Source organism: Pinus tabuliformis, chromosome 5_1 (genome assembly GCF_031772625.1).
Source record: "Pinus tabuliformis cultivar Carrire ecotype Pingquan chromosome 5_1, CPIR1, whole genome shotgun sequence".
NCBI lineage: Eukaryota > Viridiplantae > Streptophyta > Pinopsida > Pinales > Pinaceae > Pinus > Pinus tabuliformis.
The window spans coordinates 530,698,268-530,718,210 of NC_142305.1; the positions used below are offsets into that span (position 1 = coordinate 530,698,268).

Below are 19,943 nucleotides of genomic sequence, written 5' to 3' on the forward strand. Positions count from 1 at the left end.
TCACTTTTACAATGGTATTTTATAAACTACCCACTAAATTGTAACTTAAATCAAAGATAAAGTGACTTAGAATTATAAATGACTCACTTTTTATAATGGGTGTGAACACTTTTACATAAAGTAACTTTAACACATAAGTTACACGTGTTTTTTGAAAAAGTAATTCAACAAAAAGAAAGACTTGAACCCAAGACCTCTCTTCTCATAAAGTAACTTTGGACCAAGTGAGCTAGTTTAAAAGGTTAGTAATTTTTGGAAATGAGGAAGGGTTTTTTTTTCTTGCTCACTGAAGCTTTAGAGTGCGTGCTTACTTGAAAAACCTATTTTTGCCTTCTAAACAAAAAACACCACACAACCCAAAACGAACATGCAAAATAAATCCAAGCCTTACGGCTTAAAGTTAGATTTGGCCATAAACTAAATATTTTCCTCAATATTTATGATTTTCCGAGATCACACTAAGGCACAGCGGAAAAGAGCATACGCATGAGAAAAATCATTTCTTTTTGTTTCTGGTTTGCCCAGGTCATACAAAGTCGCAGAGCAAAGAGCATACGCAGAAATGAAAGGTATATATCTGGTAATAATTTTTTTCTATAGAGGACTATAAACCGAAATAAACAGAGAGATAAATAACTGTAACTGCAAATAAAGACTGTATACCTCGAGATCTTAAAAATGACATAGCTAAATCTACCAGAAACCTTTTCGCGTGAAACGAAAGGCATTCCTCACTGGAAGAGATGCTCCTAACACAATAGAGCAATCATCTCGCCCTGAAAGTAGTTAGAAACAATAAATCTAGGAAACAACAGTTGGATGCAGTTGTACTGGCTTCGGATTTGGATCACCAACAGATGTGGCCTTCGAATAGCTCCGATACCATGTAGGAATTTACAGGGTAAGTTCCTTAGATAGAACACCAAAGGACACTGCTCACAAACAGGACGGAGATCGGTACACTAGTATGCTTGACGTGGTTAAAACCCTCAAAGAGGGAAATAGTCTATGGCCTGAGCCAACGTGGCCACTTCACGCAATTTATTAATGTAAAAGAAAGAAAATTTACATAAGCTTCTCTCTTGAACAATCACCTTACAAATGATCCTCCATGCTCTTTAAATAGAGATCATGGACCAATCGAGTGGTAAGCCACAGATCAAGTGTCGGTAATACCAAGGAGAGAATGAACTGTCAGATCACTTCATGTCTAGAATATATCGTGACCGTCGGATTGTAAGTTACAAAAAGTACATAGTAAAGAAACACACTTTACCTAACTATACACTAGACCAAGTTATACTTAACTATTTTCTATGTGTCGGAATATCCTAACAGTTGCAATTATCTTTTATGTGTTCTAATTTTTGGTTTTAGAAATTTCTTGGTATAAATTTCTAATTGATTCACCTCTATTCTTATCACGGGGTATCTTTACTATTTTCATCTTGAGAATCAATATAAGCAACTTCTATATGTCTATGTATATAATCCAATATTTTTATATATATTTTTCAAATTAATGAATATCAAACTAAGCATGCATTTTAGATGAGACATCATTTGGTAAATAAGGAAATGATCATAAATAATTTGAATCATAAACCAAAATCATTAGAGCTTCCAAGTCATAAAAAAATTTGGAGACAAAGCTCCAAACTCGGTTTCAGTGTGGAAAGGGAATTTTATTTCCTTATTGTAAATAATTTTAATTTCTTTATTTCTAAAAAAATTATGGATATGGATGACATAATAGATAAGATTTTAGCGTGGGAATCTACCTTGAAAAGCTTGAGAGATTCTAGGGATAGATTGAGTGGCTTTAGAATGTAGAAAAATACAATTTATGGAGTGATTTTAGGATTTAGGAAAAAATGATTTATGGAGTGCTTTTAGGATTTAGAAAAGCTATTGCATTTCTTAATTCTACTTATTGTAAGCCTACCAACAATGAGAACTGATGGCCAAAACAAATGTAGAAATAGGCTAGAGGACAATAAATCAAGATTTGTATTATATATGTACATTTCTGGTGTTTATTAATGAGAAGAGGAATTCATTAAATGTTGTGCTTTGATTTTGTATGTTTATGCATGAATACATGGATATCTAAATGTGAATGATTACTTATTATTGTACAGGAGTCCTGCCAAATTTGCGTGAATGATTGTAAGAGAAATAAAGGCGTGCTAATTTGTTTAGACAGAGTTGAGTTGCAGGAAAAGTCAAATTTTCTTGCTTCAAGTGGTATTAGAGCAAGGATATGCTCTTTGGGAAATATAGATATGAGTGAGAAGGTTTTTTGCATGAACATAACACATAGAAGCTTGTGCAAATGATGGAAGAGCAGATATATTGAGATATGATAGGTTATTGGTCTTGTGTTTTTTAATAATTAATTAATGTGCATGTAACAACCATTACGACAGTAAATTTATGACAGAGGGAGAAGAAGCATGCAGAACTCTCAAGAGAAGGAATTGTGACAGAACCCAACAACAATATGAATTGTTGAAGAGGAAGAGGACAAGCAAAAGTTCTCAGTAAGTAAGTAAGGAAAATGCAACAACCAAGAGAGCAAGGAGTGCTTAGAAAGAAGGTTCAAGCGAAGTGAACCATTGACCAAGTTTAGAGGAGATAGCTTGGTGAGGTGTTGGCTAGATTGTAGCTCACAAGTGGACAAGGAGAGTTCATGAAATAAGGAAGTGATCATGAATACTGATAGTCATGTCAAGGGTTTAGTGAGAAGTCACAATCAGATGAAATAAAATTCCAAAGTAGTTGGCATGAGGAATATGAAAGATGAATAATTCAAGAACGAGATGGTTGAGGTGAAGGCACAGTTATATGTGCTTATGGAGTTACTACAACAAGATGAGGAGAACCAAAGAAGCAAATGAAATATGAGGAAAAGGGTTCAATGGCCTATTAAGAAATTAATTGCAAGGAAGCATATACAAAAGCTAAAACACAAGTTAAAGGAATAACTCAGGGCAGTTGAGTCTAAGCAAATAGTTCATAGGGGTGAACCTGAACAAGGAGAAATCCTTGGAGAGGATGGTGACAATGTTGATGGAGATTTGATGTTTGAGACATCAAATGAGGCTACAAAGCCTTATGTTTTTTTTATGATTCGTTTATGGTTGCAGATGTTATTGCAGATGATGGACAATCTTTTGAAATTATCATGAAGAGAGAGGAAGTTGGAGGGGGGGAAAATCTGAAGTCAAGATAAAGAATAATACTTGAATGGGATGCTCATAAGGGGTGATGAACCAGAGACAAAAATAGTTTTAAGTTCTCAAACTAATCACATGTATGCAAGAGGAACAAAATGTGAGGATGGACAACTTTCAGAAGTTGTTATGAAGGAGGATATGACAAAGCCAAAGGATGCAGAATTTACTGGCAGCATGGAAACAAAGCTCAATCAACAAATTGAAGCAGGGCAAATAATTTAGGCAACAACTCTACAAGCATGGGATGAGGTTGAAAGTATATTTGTTTGGTTATATACTTTTGTTTTGATCACTTTATTGGCTAGAAAATTTTCACTTGAAATGGTGAGCAGAAGCACAGTGAAGACAAATGTCTTGCAATTAGAAAATTAGGAGTGGAATTATGGTGGAATTTGAGAACCAAGTGCAAAAGGACAACAATATAATGAGATGGATGACCAGTTGCAACACAAAGTTTGGGATCCTAGAGGATTTGGAAATTAATGACACATGGCCAAGAGGTCATGATTTTTTTCTACCTTGGGAGTATGATGCGGGAGCATTAGAGCTTCCAAGTCATCAAGCTTTTTGGAGACAAAGCTCCAAACCGGGTTTCAACATGGACATGCAATTTTTTGTAAATAAATTTAATTTCTTTATTTCTAAAACAATTATGGATAGAGATAAGACAAAATAGATAAGAATTTAGCATGAGAATTTACCTTGAAAATCATGAGATATTCTAGGGATAGATTGAGTGACTTTAGAATTTAGAAAAATATGATTTATGGAGCAATTTATGGATGATTTATGGAGTGATTTCAGGATTTAGGAAAAGTTGATTTATGGGTGATTTATGGAGTGATTTCAGGATTTAGGAAAAGTTGATTTATAGGTGATTTATGGAGTGCTTTTAGGATTTAGAAAAACTATTTCATTTCTTAATTCTACTTATTGTAAGCCTACACACAATGAGAATTGATGGCCAAAGTGAATGTAGAATTAGGCCAGATGAGAATAGATCATGATTTTTATTATGTATGTATAGTTACGGTGTTTATTAATGAGAAGAGGAATTCATTGATTGTTGTGCTTTGATTTTGTGTGTTTATGCATGAGCATGGATATCCAAATGTGAATGATTACTTATTATTGTACAAGAGCCCTGACAAAATTATGTGAAATATTGTAAGAGAAATAACGAAGTGCTACTTTATTTAGAGCAAAGTTGAGTCGTAGGAAAAGTCAAATTTCTTGCATCAAAAAGTCTAAAACACATAACAAAAGTTTGCATATGTCTATTTGGAGATGGGTTCAGGCAACTTTAGTAAGGCTACTCCTTTTAATGAACTTATAAATGTTACTACAAGATTTGTTAAGTGTTTGTAGCCCTTATACAATTCTGATCACAATGTTAATTGATTCCATGAAGCAATATTATTATAATTACTAGTGGTTAAATTGTACTGCATATGTTAATTCTAACTAGCATATCTAATCAATGTTATCTTACTTGATTCTTCGAAGGTTGTTAAGCCTTTATTTCCTTCTTAATTGTTTATAATGCCTTAGTATTCATTCCTATAAATAATGTTGTTAGGGAGAACACACAACTTTCACAAGACAGGGGCATTGTCTTGCCACACTAATTCCTTCCAAGCAAGAATGTATAAACCAATGTGTAACCTAAGCTCAAGGTGCCTACTATAAACTCAACATTTGTTGTGATTGATGGTTTAAGCTCTATGAATAAGTGAGTCTCCTTTCATTTCCACCCATTTTATTTTAATGGTTTCTTTTGAGAATGTAATCCTTTAGTTTCATATTGTCTCATCCATCCTAGAGAAATTTCTAAGAACAATCTAATGTGGTCCTAAATCTGTTTCTAGAAAAACTAATATTAAGCACCAAATTGAATATTGAGGATCTCTAATCAATGATAAAAAAATAAATATATAGAAATAGAAATGTGATTTTTACAACTATAACATATAGATCCTTCAACAACAATATTTAAAAACTTCAAATATAACATACAAAATTGTCTATTATAATAGATCCAAAATACAATAAAAAAATGCACCAATAACCATGTATTATTTTCAATATTGTCAATATGAGAAGGAATAACATTACAAAATGAATTACATAGAAGGAAGGAGTTGAGCCAAAAATATGAATACATCGAACATCGAATCTCCCTTCATTGAAATTATGTGGATATCTCATCAAGACATATTGGAGCCGAGCCCTCCTATGAGGGGCTCCTCCCTATAGCATATCCAACCTCTTATTTATCATTGTTGAGGTGATGGGTACTACAAAACAACTCCAAATTATTGTGTTACCATTTTATATAGTCCCTTAAATGACTTTCAAGGCCATCCAACACTACCCACAATTTTTCTTTGATAAAATAAGATGCCCATGAGGTCAAATGTAATCCCTAACAACAATAAATTATGAAATTCATACGCAAACATAAAACAATGAAAATAACATATATAATGTGGATTATTTCATTTCTCATTCGACCCAATGCATGAGCAAAATAGAAAAAGCGTTGTATAAGAAAACAAGTATGAATACTTATATGCAAATAAAGCCATGTCCATCAGAATCATTTTCGAGGAGCAATGTTCCACCATAAGCACCAACAATGGATTCCACCCCAAAGCCAAACCATGATACCACAAAGCCAAAGGAGCCTCCAACATGGTTCTAAAATCATTTAATCCAACCAATTACTCACTTAATAGGCCAACCTACTTACTAGAAAGCTCTCTAGGTCCTCTTCTAGCACTCTCCATTACACTACCCCACATAACACAAGGAAGATCCACTCCTTTGTTCAATAGTCCCTCAAAGTTCTCTTAAGTGTGTGCAAAAAGAGCCCAATATATTGTCTACCTTCTAATAATAACCCAGGACAAAAATAATATGTCCTCTTATAGTCAATGAACATCCTTAATATAGTGATAAATATGAAGGTTTTTCCTCGGCTACTATAGACATTTCCATATTTTTAGTGGCAATATTTCCCAATTTCTATGGGCTCTTATCATCCATTGGCAAATGGAAAATTTATGTCATTTTCAACCATAACAACCATCTGAATAAGCATGAAAATTAGGGAGAAATATGCCCATGGCATTAGAGCTTGTCTCCTTTCCATGCCCATGAATGGTTGCATAAAATATGTGATGGTAAAAAATCCTTGAATGTATGGAAAATACTATAGAAGACATTTTGATGCATAGATCCCCCTCTTCTCAGGATATGTCATATATGACACAAACATCTAGTTTATACCCACAATTCAAATATCAATAGGAAGGCTATAAGGAAGCATGGACAAGGAAATATAGTACTTCCAAAGTGTAATGACAAGATCAAATCACCCAACACTCCCTTTTTTCTTCCCCTCTCATCATATCAAAGCCCCTTTCTCCCTCGAGCAACCATTTTTTTGGATACATATTATTATGCATTTTCCCTCTTCATATATGATTTTACATACACAATAGCATATTATTGAAAGTATATCTGCTATATTGTAAATCTAGCCCACCACTTGGACTCCTTTGCATTTTCTAGTTAGGCCTTGGCCTCAACCTTCGTAATAGGAACATTTGCAATGCACTGTATTTTTTTCCTATGTAACAAAACAGCCCACCCTCCAGCTCGTAGATAAGGGTAAGATATGCTTCATTCAACAACAAGGCTTAAAGCCATTACAACAATATACTCAAAATGAACTCAACATGTCACTTCAGTAATTGAAGCTGGGTGGGGAAGATAATAATAATTTATTCCATCCACCCGAAACAAACATAATTGACAACATTGCATTGCACTTATTTACAATGTGGGATCATTATATCTCAAGCCACACAGCTTTATTACCCTCGCATAAGCCACATCATATACATGATTTATTACATTACAATTGAGGGTCAATACGAGGATATTACACTCACCTCCTTCTACAGTTACCTGGCATATAGTTAGTCAATTCATTGATAATACATTAACAACATCCAAGACATTGATAAAATAATTTTTAGAGAAAATATATGAAAAAGAGATCAAAACATAGGATCTATCAAACCTTGCAGATCATAATAATAGAATAGTCAACCAATTGAGCACATTCCAAAAGAGGAAGATCCTAGGAGAAGCTTGCACATCTATGATATAAGAATGTAATTCTCATGAGAGCCTATATTAGTATGTAAAGCAATTACACACATCCAAACATTCATTACGTCAAATGTACCTAACATGGTAGGAAAAATAAAATGGCACTATATGTCTACATCCCTAAATTGAAGCCACACCTACATATTGTTGCACATCTACAAACGTACACAAAATACAAGTTAAAAATTGATGATGTCTAAACACATTTATCCAAACATGTTAATCTCCTCATTATATCAAACTTACTTAGGATGATGGGGGATGCATTATTTGGGTGGGGACATCCCTACTTATTGAGGTATTGAAAATGAAATGGTTCATATTCAAAGGCGTGCATATGCTCATGTTCATATTCAAATCAATTATAAACTACAATTTTGTTTGCTTCTAATGTGTTTCTTTTTGGGATAAGGAAACTCTTCTTTAAAGAAAACTTGAAAGCACCTAACTCAAGTGTGCAATCAAAATCCATAATATGTACATGGTCTCATTCGATATTCTTTTAATCACACTAACCAATTGGTTGGTCTTTCTCAAACCAACAAGAAGATTGCTTTGAAGCATATCAAGGTAGTCAAAAAATTCATCTTGAGCTAACTAAAGTCCCTCAACTTCTCAATTGATAGTATTAATGTCCATGAGAGTGCTATCAACATGTGCATCAAGGTTTAGTGTCTCTATTTTTGTCTTAATATTTTTGTCTTAAGAGGAGCATTAAGTGCGTCAAATGTTGCATCATGATCCAATAATATGTATGAACCATTTAAGGGGAAATACAACTAATCAACATTTAAGATGCGCTTCTAGTTGTTACGTGAATAGACCACAACATTCACATGCTACAAAATTTGTGTGATTCCAGGTGACAAGTCTTCTTAATTGCTTTTTGTTTTTTTTACAAGGATGATTTTTTTTATAAGGATGATATTTTTGTTTCTTCTTTCAATTCCTATTATTAATTTAGTTTTACTGTACCCTAATTTCTATTATTATTAATTTATTTTCACTATACTCTTTTTAATATTTTTATATGGTATATTTGGTCTCCTTATAGTTTATTAATCATATGTATTTTTATAAATTAGTTATTAAAAGTTTTCTTTTCCTTATATTTTATACTTAACTTAAATTCTTTTCTTTATTTTTCTTCTTGTTATGTTTGACCTTTATCCGAATGGTCTTTTTCTGTTTTATTTTTTTTTCATAATTTCATTAATTAATTAATTTGATTATTCTTATTAATTTTTCCAATATTTATCTGTTTGATTTATTTATCTTTTTATTTTAGTTATTGATTTTATTTTATTTATTTATTTATTAATTATTATTATTATTATTTAGAACTAATTTGGTTCTTTATTATTTGTGATAGTTTATTGATAATTGTTTTTAATATTTTTTATTTTTTATTTTATTTTTTTAATTAATTTTGATGAGTTTTTTTGTTATTTTTAGATCCCTTGACTTTATATATATATATATATATATATATATTCTTTGGTATATATTATTTTTATTTTTTATTATATTTTTTTGACCTTGTTTCATTTGGTGTTATGTTTGACTTGACTGTGTTATTATATTTTTACTAATATTTCAATTGTATATTAACTCAATATTTATTATTATCATATTTTTTAACGTTATTTTCTCTCTAATATTTTCTTTATGATTATTGATTGCAACTATTTGACTCAATTCTATCACCCAGATCAAACTTTTCATCTTAGTCTTGATGATGAACCACACTGGATGGTTCGAAACGCGTAGACACAAAAATTCCAATGTGATTTTTACCGAAAGAATCAATTTACAAAAATATGGATCACAGAAGCCTAAATTCAAAAAAAAAAAGTCATCTTTTATCGTGATTGGTTTGACTCCTCCCCCAATAAGAGTGTGATGTACTCTTATGACACTAGTAATCATTATCTAGAATTCTTCTAGCTTTCTCCATTGATGATTCATGACACTATTTCTTTTACTCATTCAAATACTCTTATTTAAAAAAAAAAATTGTTGTACTAGTAATAGGGTTCAACATTTCTTAGGATCATGCACAACAACCAAACCATAGTATGGACTCATTTTTGTAGGTTTTAACCTTCCACAAATAATTCTTGCAAACAAATTCTCAATAAAATATAAAATATTCAATAGCAAACACGCACACATTAAGTGAGATTTTATCCTGGAAACCTAAAACATGTAAAACTATTATGAATTTTCAATATATATATTATATTTACTAAATCTGGTATAGGAATAGATTTTCATTTTGAAGACCTTGGAACCTCTTTGACTCTCATTAATCTGTATGGTCTGTCTATAAACATGGTGGAATTTTGGGACAACTTTTTATCAAAATCTTTTGGGAAATCAAACTCATTGATCATAGGTGGGGATCTAAGTTTCTCACCGGGGGCTTCAAAGGTATGAGCTACGAGGGCCAAACCAGATTCACTAGTCGAATTCTTCTCCCATAAGCTAATAACCTCTAAGTTAGTTGATATCGAATTGACAAAGCTCAAAGCAACATGGAGAAATTTTCAAACAGGAGAAGAGCACATTGTAAAATGATAGAGCATTCTAACTTGATCAGACAAATGGTTAGGAATAGGGGGGAGTTTGATTACTCTCTAATTATCTTGGAAGCTAAAGGGTCATAAGACAAGCCTTCTAGTCATTTCAAAATGAATTCCTATTGGTTAAAAGACGAGGAATTCATCTCTATTGTAAAAAAACCATTGGAAAGGCTATGGCATTTAGGTGGGAGGTTCTGCAACAAGTCAATTTAAGGCCACTCTCAAACTTATAAAAAACATAACCAAGGAATGAGCCTTTAAGAAAAGACAAGTCCAAGATCAAGAACTCAAAGAAGTGGAGAAGGAGATCCATTCTTATTCCAATGATGGAGGTGAAGGATTCATTGATGCCAAGTCAAGGGAGGCCTTCATCTGTTTGGAGGCTAAAAGAAAAATTATTTTGGAATCAAAGGAAGCAGCTTGGAAACTTAAAAGTAGGTCAATCTGGTTGGAGAGTGGGGACAAAAATACAAAATTCTTTCAAGCATACACTAAGGGATGTAAGATGGACAACACTATTTGGACCCTTGTGGATGGGGATGGAAGAGATCTCTCAAGTTTCAAAGATATGGATGCATTAGGGAAGAATCACTTTCAAGATATCTTTAAAGCACCAGAGGGGGTAACCATTGTAGAAATCATTTGAGTGGCACAGTCTTTCCCCAACTTCATTTAGGAGGAGGAAAACAAGTCATTAATGGAGGATGTCTCCGAGGAAGAATTCAAAATGATCCTTCATTCCTTTCAAAGGGATAAAAGTCCAGGTCCTGATGGTTTTTTTGGGCCTATATGACATCCTTGTGCAAGATTTACTAAAGGTCATTGAAGAATCAATGAGAGAGTGCAACTTTCTTCCAACCTTCAATTCTACCTTCATTGCCCTCATCCCAAAAGTGGATAATCCTCAGACCCTAGACAATTTCCATCCTATTTCTTATGTAATCATATCTATAAAGTTATTGCCAAAGTGATTTCCATGAGATTGGAGCCTATCTTGTCTAAATCCATCTCAAAAGAACAATTTATCTTCCTAAAAGATTGATAGATACAGAAAGAAATTGGTGTGGCTCAAGAAGGTATTCATAGCATCAAAATACACAAATTCAAAGGGGTTGTCCTCAAGACAGATCTTTGAAAATCCTATGATTGGGCTAGTTGGTTATATATTAGGATCTTGTTCACTCATATAGGTTTCATCCCGAACTATGTATTATGGATAATGAGTTGTATCGAAACTGTGCCCTTTATAGTTTTAGTTAATGGTTATGTGTCCCCTTTGTTTCATTCTTAGAGGGGTCTTCGACAAGGATGCTCGATATCTCCACTCCTCTTGCTTTTGGTGGCAGAAGGCTTAAACAAAATGTTATCAGAAACAAAATGGAGAGGTGAGTTCAATGGGACAACCATTGCTCAAGCTCTTGTTATTACTCATCATCTTTTTCTTGACAATGTTCTTATATTTTGCAATGGCCCCATTAGATTTTTTTATAAACTCCTTGAAATTGTACCTCTTTTTGGGAAAGCCACTCAAATTCTTATAAATGATAGGGAAATCTAGTATCTCCTTTCACAACTTGGATGATAAAGGGATCCAACACCTAAGATATAATTTTCCATATGAGCTAAAGAATTTAGATGATGGGATGAAATACTTGGGATACCATCTCAAACCAAACAGTTATAACAAGGAGGATTGGAACTGGCTTTTAGTGAAGTTGGAGAAAAGATTAAAGATATTTATATGCAAGATCCTTTTTGCCTCCTTCGGGTTATAATTCATGATTAGTCACAACACTTGGACAAATATGTCTAGAAAATGAAATAATCCATTATATTCCTATAGACAGTGGATAACTATTTTAATTGATGTTATCTTTTATGCTTCTTTTTTTGGTATTTTTATCTTTATAAAACAATGAAGAAAATAATTTGTTTTTTTCTAGGATTTTTTGGTTGGTTGTTGGTAGTAGGCTTAGTGCCTCGTGGGGTCAAGAACAATAAGCCTATAATATTTTGTTATCTAGAGCTTATAAATTAGAGTGTAAGACTAGAGCCTAGAGGCTAAATATTCCCTTGTCTAATAAAGATAAGCCATGAAAACCAAGGCCCTAAAATAAGGGTTTCATCAAGGGAAAACCTTCACCAACAAGATCAACAATGGGTTGGAAAAAATAGTTACAAACCTTGCCAAGGAGCATAAAACCAATCAAGATAAGAGATAGAGTAGTTATCAAGCCAATTAAGGAGAACAAGAGAGATGCAAACCTTAGATGTCCTCCTTCCATGAGACAAAATTACCCTTCAATGGATCAATCTTGCTAGCTTGTATAAGTCTTGAACAATCACAATAATATCTTCAATGATAAATCAAGAAAAAATATCAAGATAGAGAGAGCTCCAAGAATTGACACCAAAAGTCCAAGAAAAGATCTTCTATTAATGGCTTATGAAAATGATCTCCCACAACTCACAACAATTTGGAATGAGAGGACGACCTTTATTTATAAATGAAGCTTCTAACTCCTTCCCATTCTTTATTCCCTAATTCTAGGTTAAGGAACCAACATAAAAGTAACTTGTCATCCACACAAGTAAGGAGACCAAGTAAAAAAACAAGTAAATGATGCCACTTGTACACAAAGCCTCACAAAAGAGGTGATGGCATCCTTAGAAGGGGAGTGACTAGCCTTATAGGCTCAATGTTCTCCTCAAAATGGTTTGGACATACTTTAAATAGGTAATCAAGCATTCTTGCCCATGTTTCCTCCAATATCTAGTCTTAGGAGGTGGAACCATCTCTTTAAAAGTGGAAATAATGCTCTCATAAGTGGACTTCTCCTCCAAACGGGTTATATGTCCTCAAACAATACTCTTAAGTCACCTCCACATCATCAAGTTTGCTTTACATGAGTGCTATGCCATTTCTTCATGTTAGTAAGTCACTTAATTGACCCCTTTAAGTCATCATATGCTTAAAATAACCCCTAGGTTGTCATAAAGAGGCCACACGTGCGACTTGACCCTCATAGTGGATAAAAATCAGCTCCAAAAAGTGGTAAATACAAGGAGCACTCTCTATCTCTTCACATGGTATGTGTAGATGATGTCCATGTGTGTACAAATAGTCCATATGTGCCTCAAAGAATGTGACTAATGCCTCGATAAATGTGAAAATGCATGAGTAAGAGCAACATTATCTCTTGCCCAAAGTGTGGTACATACATAAGAGAAGGGGTACATGCGGGGTACAAAATAGGTGTGTTGAACATAGGTATAACTACCTTTATATAGTGCAATCACCTTTACATAACATATAAAATAAGTAAGTGACTGGGGCTCTTGTAGATCATGTATCCTATTAGATCCACCCCAAGATGCATGAATACCTACCTATGACATAAATGTCCAACTTCAGGGGGTGTTATTGCCATCAAAGGGTAGCCGACTCTAACAATAAAACTAAGCACCTTGTAATGGGGACTAAAATTATCAGCTATGATTGAAGACCAAAGGGGTCTAGGCTATTAAGTAGACATACACTTTTACATCAATCATCCTAGCATGACCCAAACATAATACGTAGATACATCATCAACACACTTTTAGCTCATCAATCATATTCATTGAAAAAATGTAGAGTACACTACAAAGTATATAGGGTGTAACATGTTGTTCATAAAGAAATAGTAACACATTCATTAGAAGTTTGGAGCATACCTAATAAGAATCATTATGATATCCCCCATTGATTCATAAGTAAGGTCATGATTGGTTCTTCCTCTACACCAAGTCTCCTCTTCTTCACCATTAAGCAACACAAATAGAGACCCGAGATATCAAATAAATGAACAATTATTAAAGAAGAATCAACAAAAGAATTAGTTTACCATTTATAATACATAAATTTTAAGATATAACACATTTGATTTAATAAAAAATTGTGCATACTAATATCCACAACTTGCAAGTTCATAGTAACAAAAAAAACTTGCAAGTTCATAGTAACAAAAATATGTGATTTGGTAAGGATCTAGACATACAGAAACTTTTCCATGTGGGGTTTCAATCCACAAGATACCTACCTAGGGAAAAAACATATATTCTTAACTATTTAACTCAAATTACAGTAAAATAATTATTTATTAACCAAAAAAATATTAAACTACTTTTTTCGAGATCCATGTTATTAATATTTTATTAACCAAAAAATAAATAATAAACTCAGAGCTTTTTTCGAGATCCATGTTATTAATATTTTATTCTAATAACAATTACTTCATGTGTTCCTAGTTTAAAAACCCTTTAACTTGTAACATAATTATTTATTAACCAAAAAATAAATATTAAACTACCTTTTTCGAGATCCATGTTATTAATATTTTATTAACCAAAAATTTCGAGATCCATGTTATTAATATTTTATTCTAATAACAATTACTTCATGTGTTCCTAGTTTAAAAACCCTTTTACAAGTTAAAGGGGATTCAAGGTCTCTTTCAAATCTCTATGTTGTTAAATTTAAAGTCTCTGTTCATATCTAAGTATTAATATTTTATTCCAAAAACAACTACTAGTCTGTATTTTAGTTAGAACAAACATATTTTCACAAGTCTGCAGGTCACACGGGAAATCTTTGTAGGTGACCACGGATACGCAACCATGAAAAAAATAGGCTTAAGGTCACCTAAGTCCTCCACCCGGAGAAAAGGGAAATGAAATGAAACAAAACAAAATGAACCGAAATGCAGGCCAGACCTCGTCAAATCCGCTAGGGCATAAACGAACGGCCTCCACGCCATGTGTCCACCCGCTTCACCAACTCCAACCTTCCCTCCTCGATCGATGCCTGCGAGGTACTCTGAACCTTATTAGATCCATGACACATTGCTTCACGCTCCTTTAGAGCTTCGAAATTGCTGGAACAATGAACTCTTTCGCGTTCTCACCCGCATTGAACTATTGTCACACGAGATGCGAGTCTCCGAGCAGCAGCAGCTCCAATGGCGTCGCTGCGCCTTCGCTCGTTGCAGAGAGGTCCATTGTTCGAGTCCTCCAGCGATCTGTCGTCGCACCTGTTTTTATGGGCGCAAAGATCCGCAAGGGGAAGAAAGGTCGCGAAACAGAGTATCCGTGGCCGGAGAAAGTCTGCGGGGACCTCAAAGACGGTTATCTGAGCTACTTGTCGAGTTTCAAGCCCAGTTCTATCAAGCCTAAGCCCTTCATCCTTCCTTTCGAGAGGCCAATTGCTGAAATCGAAAAAAAAATCGCTGAGGTAAGTCGAATTCTGAGCTTGTTTTAGTGTCGATCTGGTTCTGTTTTACAACATTTTGAATTTTAAAAGTTGTTTGTTGGAGGTTAAATTTTACTTCTGCTTCGTTCTATGAGGGTTTTTATGAGGCTTTATCTCGCTTTAATTTTCTTTAAATGGATTGTGGTGGAGCTCAAGAAGTAAATGACGGAAAAACACTTGAGCTAAATGTTGTCGTTGCTCCCGCTTCTTTCTTGTTCCGTGATTTGATCTCGTGCATCTTGTTGATTGCCTACTCATGTTCTTTATCGAGCTTAAATTTCTTTTGATTTTTTTTTCAAATTAGTCGTCCTTCGGTCTGGAGAGAATAAAACAGTTGTTAATTTCGGTGTCTTTACCTTGACCTTGAAACTTTAAGGAAGATTTCAACCGTTTGCTTCAGTTATGTTATTGTGCTTTAATTTGGATACTTTTAGAAGGCTTAAAATTATTCTGTTTCTGGTTGCTGCTGACCTGTTTAGATCGACTGGCGGGCATGCACTGCTCTATATTTTATTTATTTATTTTTTTCTTCTGAAAATTTAATTGTAAATTCAAAGTGCTCTTAAAATAAATTGTTTTGGTACTCTTAAAATTAATTTCAACCTCAAAAAGGAAAAAGAAAATTACAGAGCTGCATTTGAAAACTTTATTTTTCAGAGTTCATCAACTTAAAGTTTCATCTGCGTGGCCGTGTATGGCTTTTAATGGGATTAAACTTGTTCTGCTCGACTTTAAATTACCTGTCGACGTGGAGAAAACATCTGACCTGTTTAGATCGACTGGCGGGCATGCACTGCTCTATTCTTTTTTTCTTCTGAAAATTTAATTGTAAATTCAAAGTGCTCTTAAAATAAATTGTTTTGGTGCTCTTAAAATTAATTCCAACCTCAAAAAGGAAAAAGAAAATTACAGAGCTGCATTTGGAAACTTTATTTTTCTGAGGTCATCGACTTAACGTTTCATCTGCCTGGCCGTGTATGGCTTTTAATGGCATTAAACTTGTTCGGCTCGGCTTCAAATTACCTTTCGACGTGCGAAAACAGCATAGGCCAGCCGGCTCTGATTTCCTTGTCAAAAATTTTTCTTATTCCCTTTTGCAGCTTTTTCCTCTGCTCCGACCACGATCGTATATCGACTCGTTTGTGGATTTTATATTAGGTTATATTTTCAATGAAGATCTAGGAAGAGGGCCACCGCCATCCCTTCTACCAAATATTCTCGACGTCATATCGAGAAGTTGTCAGTGAGCTAAACGAATCTGCATTCGGACAAAAGAGAACTTGTGTATCTCAATTTCCGCAGGAATGGAGATGGAATGGTCATTTATCCAACGAAGGCTTCCAGACCTTTAGGGCTAATCCTAAACTATTTTAGGAAGTTTATTCCATAGTTTTTGCATGTCATACACCCGTCTACAAATCCGTGACCACCGCATTTTATCTCTAACCATAACTAAGTTCATTTCATTGTAAAAGCAATGCGCTTTTCTTGCTAACTATAAATAAGTTCATTTCATTGTAAAAGCCATGCGAGAGGAAGTGTTTTGACGAGAACATCAAGTCATGGCCAAGATAGCCTATATGGAGTAAGCCTTGGAATAAGGCTTTGAGGTTGAGGTGGATGCGAGAAATGCAATATGCAAAATTCTGATGCAACGACAAGGACTTGTGACTTACCATTTTAATTTTTTTTTCAAACAGTTATTTTACTATTCCATATATTGTGAGTTGGTTCACTGATGCAACAACGAGGACTTGTCACATACCATTTTATTTTTTTTTCAAACAATTATTTTAGTACTCTATATATTTGAGTTGGTTCGAGCAATAAAGTACTTACGACGTTTTTTTGGCTTAGAAAAGCGACAATCACATTCACATTTTATTTTTAGTTTTAAATTTTGACATTTTGAGTCAATGATGATCACTCATCATGTTAGGTAAGGGGCAAACTATAGAGAAATTTTATGCCTATTTATATGTTTATAACAATGTTCCACCAAGACGCGGGTGTGGGGAGACGCGGGTGCGGGGAGACGCACAGGGGGGACGTGTGGGAGTACCCTCAAATTTTAGGGAAATTTCGGGGGTGCGGGGAGTCGTCGAGGTGTGTGTATATATATATATATATATATATATATATATTTCAAGTTCATATTCATTGTTCACTGTTCAATAATGAAAGCATAAAAATATTAAATAGACAATTGAAATTTGAATCATTGATCCATCCTCATCATTCATTTTGATACATACATCATTCATATGACATACTCAAGTGACAAGTCTCATTATTGAATTAATTATTATTCATACATACCATGAGATTCGAAAAACAAAAATAAAAATCAATAATAAAATATTCAAATACATTGATTGATATCATTCATCATTCAATGGTTCATCATTCTACAATCTACATTGATTTAAAAACTAAATTCATCATCCATCATTCTAGAATCTAAATTGAAAGCAAAACATACTAGTATATTTTCAAAGTTTGAACACTAAATCTATATAACTCAAAGTTTCAAAGTTCAAACTCAAAAATAGTTAAGAGTGAAATGGAAATGACTTTGGGTTGAAATGAAATGAGCTTTTAACTTTAAGGTTTAGGCTTTTAAGTTTTAGTTATTTAGTTTTAATTTTAATTTTTTTTTAGACTTTTAAGTTTTAGTTATTTAGTTTAAAAAAAATAAAATTTAATGGTTTTGAGTTTTGAATTTTTGATTTTGAATTTGAATTTTTAAGTCTTATTAGACAAATTTAAAGGGGGACGCCCAGGCGCACCCTTTTTGGGGAGTCTAGACTCCCATACTGAAGGGGGGCGCCCAGAAGCACCCTTTTTGGGGAGTCTTGGGGAGTCTAGACTCCCACACTGGGGAAACGCACCCCCTTGCGTCTCCCCAAGACTCCCCAAAAAGGGTGCGTGGGGAAATGCACCCCCAAGAGACTCCCCGTCCCGGGTGCGTGGGGCGCGAGGGGTGCGCGCACCTGACCCTGGGGGACGCGTCCCCGTGGAACATTGGTTTATAATTAGGCCAGGGGTTCGTAGCCTAGATTCTTCTTTTTAAATCACTTTTGGTATATAAATATTGTAAGGGTTTTTAATATACCTCCTTAGGTAAGAGTTAAAACCACAACTTGTGATAGATATTTTCTTCATGTAGAGTTAAGTCACATGGAGAATAACAGATACCGACTATCTTGGGGTTATTATAGGGGATTGAAATACTTTTTTGATTCTATGGTATGACCTTAAGTTGCTTTTAATTGGCTAGGAGTTTATCTACTTCAAATGTAAGAAATTAGGTTAAGGGTCCAAGATTAGAGGCATTTGGCAAGAGTAGAAGTTTTCCCCCTTATGGACCGCTAGTGGGCTATTTCAAGTGGCTAGGTTTTGTTTACCCACAATGATGCAATTGCATGTTGGGGCCTTGAGATTGTATCAACAAAGTTTACGTTGGTAGATTTGAGTAATGTAGGTTTTTTTCCTATTTTGGAAAAAAAAGAAAAAGGAAAAGGAAAAAAAGGTTTTTTCAATTGAGGATGGTTGAGAATCACAAAGATGGGTCAATAACATGGCTCAAAGCCATTATAACAATATACTTGTTAATAATTCAACATGTTACTTGTAGTAGTTAGACTTGGGTGGGGAGGATATCACTCCTTCGTATAATCACCTAAGCTAGACCCAATTGATGAAAATGAAGAAAGTTTCTGTATTCAAGCTTCTGTGATCCATAATGAATTAAGCAAAGTCTTTCAGTAGAAATCACATAAGAGAAATTTTTGGCCGACGCCTTTCGAACCAACAAGTGTGGTTCATTATCAGGTTCAGATGAAGAGGCAGACCATTGCAAAGGCTTAAATAGAGAGCAATGTAGAGACATAATTTCAAGTAACGACTATAGTCGAACAATAATACTTAAATTATGATATTAATTTATTAATATAATAAAAACAAATATTATTCAGTAAGGGCTATATTAAACGGCTAGTTTTTGAAAAAATATATTTAAATAATAATATTATTTCATTAATTTATTAAAAATATTAATAGGTAACGACTAGTTTTTGAAAAATAATATTTAAATTAATTTATTAAAATCAAATATTACTAATTTTTGAAAAATAATATTTAAATAATGCTATTAGCTTACTAATTTATTAAAAATATTAATATGTAACAACTATATTAAACAGTTGGTTTTTGAAAAATAATATTTAAATTAATTTGTTAAAACCAAATATTACTAGTTTTTCAAAAATAATATTTAAATTGTGATATTAGTTTATTACTTTATGAAAAACAAATATTAATAAGTAATCGTTATATTAAACACCTAGTTTTTGAGAAAAATATTTAAATTAATTTATTAAAAAAAATCAGACCTTAAAGGAGTGTATTAAAAAATTATAAAAATAAGTCAAAACCCTAATCTAGACAAGATCATTTGATAAATAATTAATGGAAATACAATAAACTAAATAAAAAATAATTAATAGAAATATAAATAAAATAAAACAAAAATATACACAAGTATGTATATATATATATATATATATATATATATATAGTTTTAAAACACTATATATATATATATATATTGTTTTAAGACACATATTAAGGAAGTCTACTGGGTCT

At 33.3% G+C, this 19,943-nt stretch overlaps 1 protein-coding gene across 1 annotated transcript in view; it reads left to right on the forward strand.

The window, feature by feature from the left end:
- The first annotated feature begins 14,824 nt into the window (after positions 1 to 14,824).
- LOC149165871 (uncharacterized) overlaps positions 14,825 to 19,943 on the forward strand; it is a 41,294-nt gene continuing 36,175 nt past the window's right edge. The window contains exon 1 of the mRNA XM_089432409.1: positions 14,825 to 15,278. Within this exon, the coding sequence (XP_089288535.1) occupies positions 14,931 to 15,278 (348 nt within the window). The 5' untranslated portion in view covers positions 14,825 to 14,930. The remainder of the gene's footprint in view (positions 15,279 to 19,943) is intronic.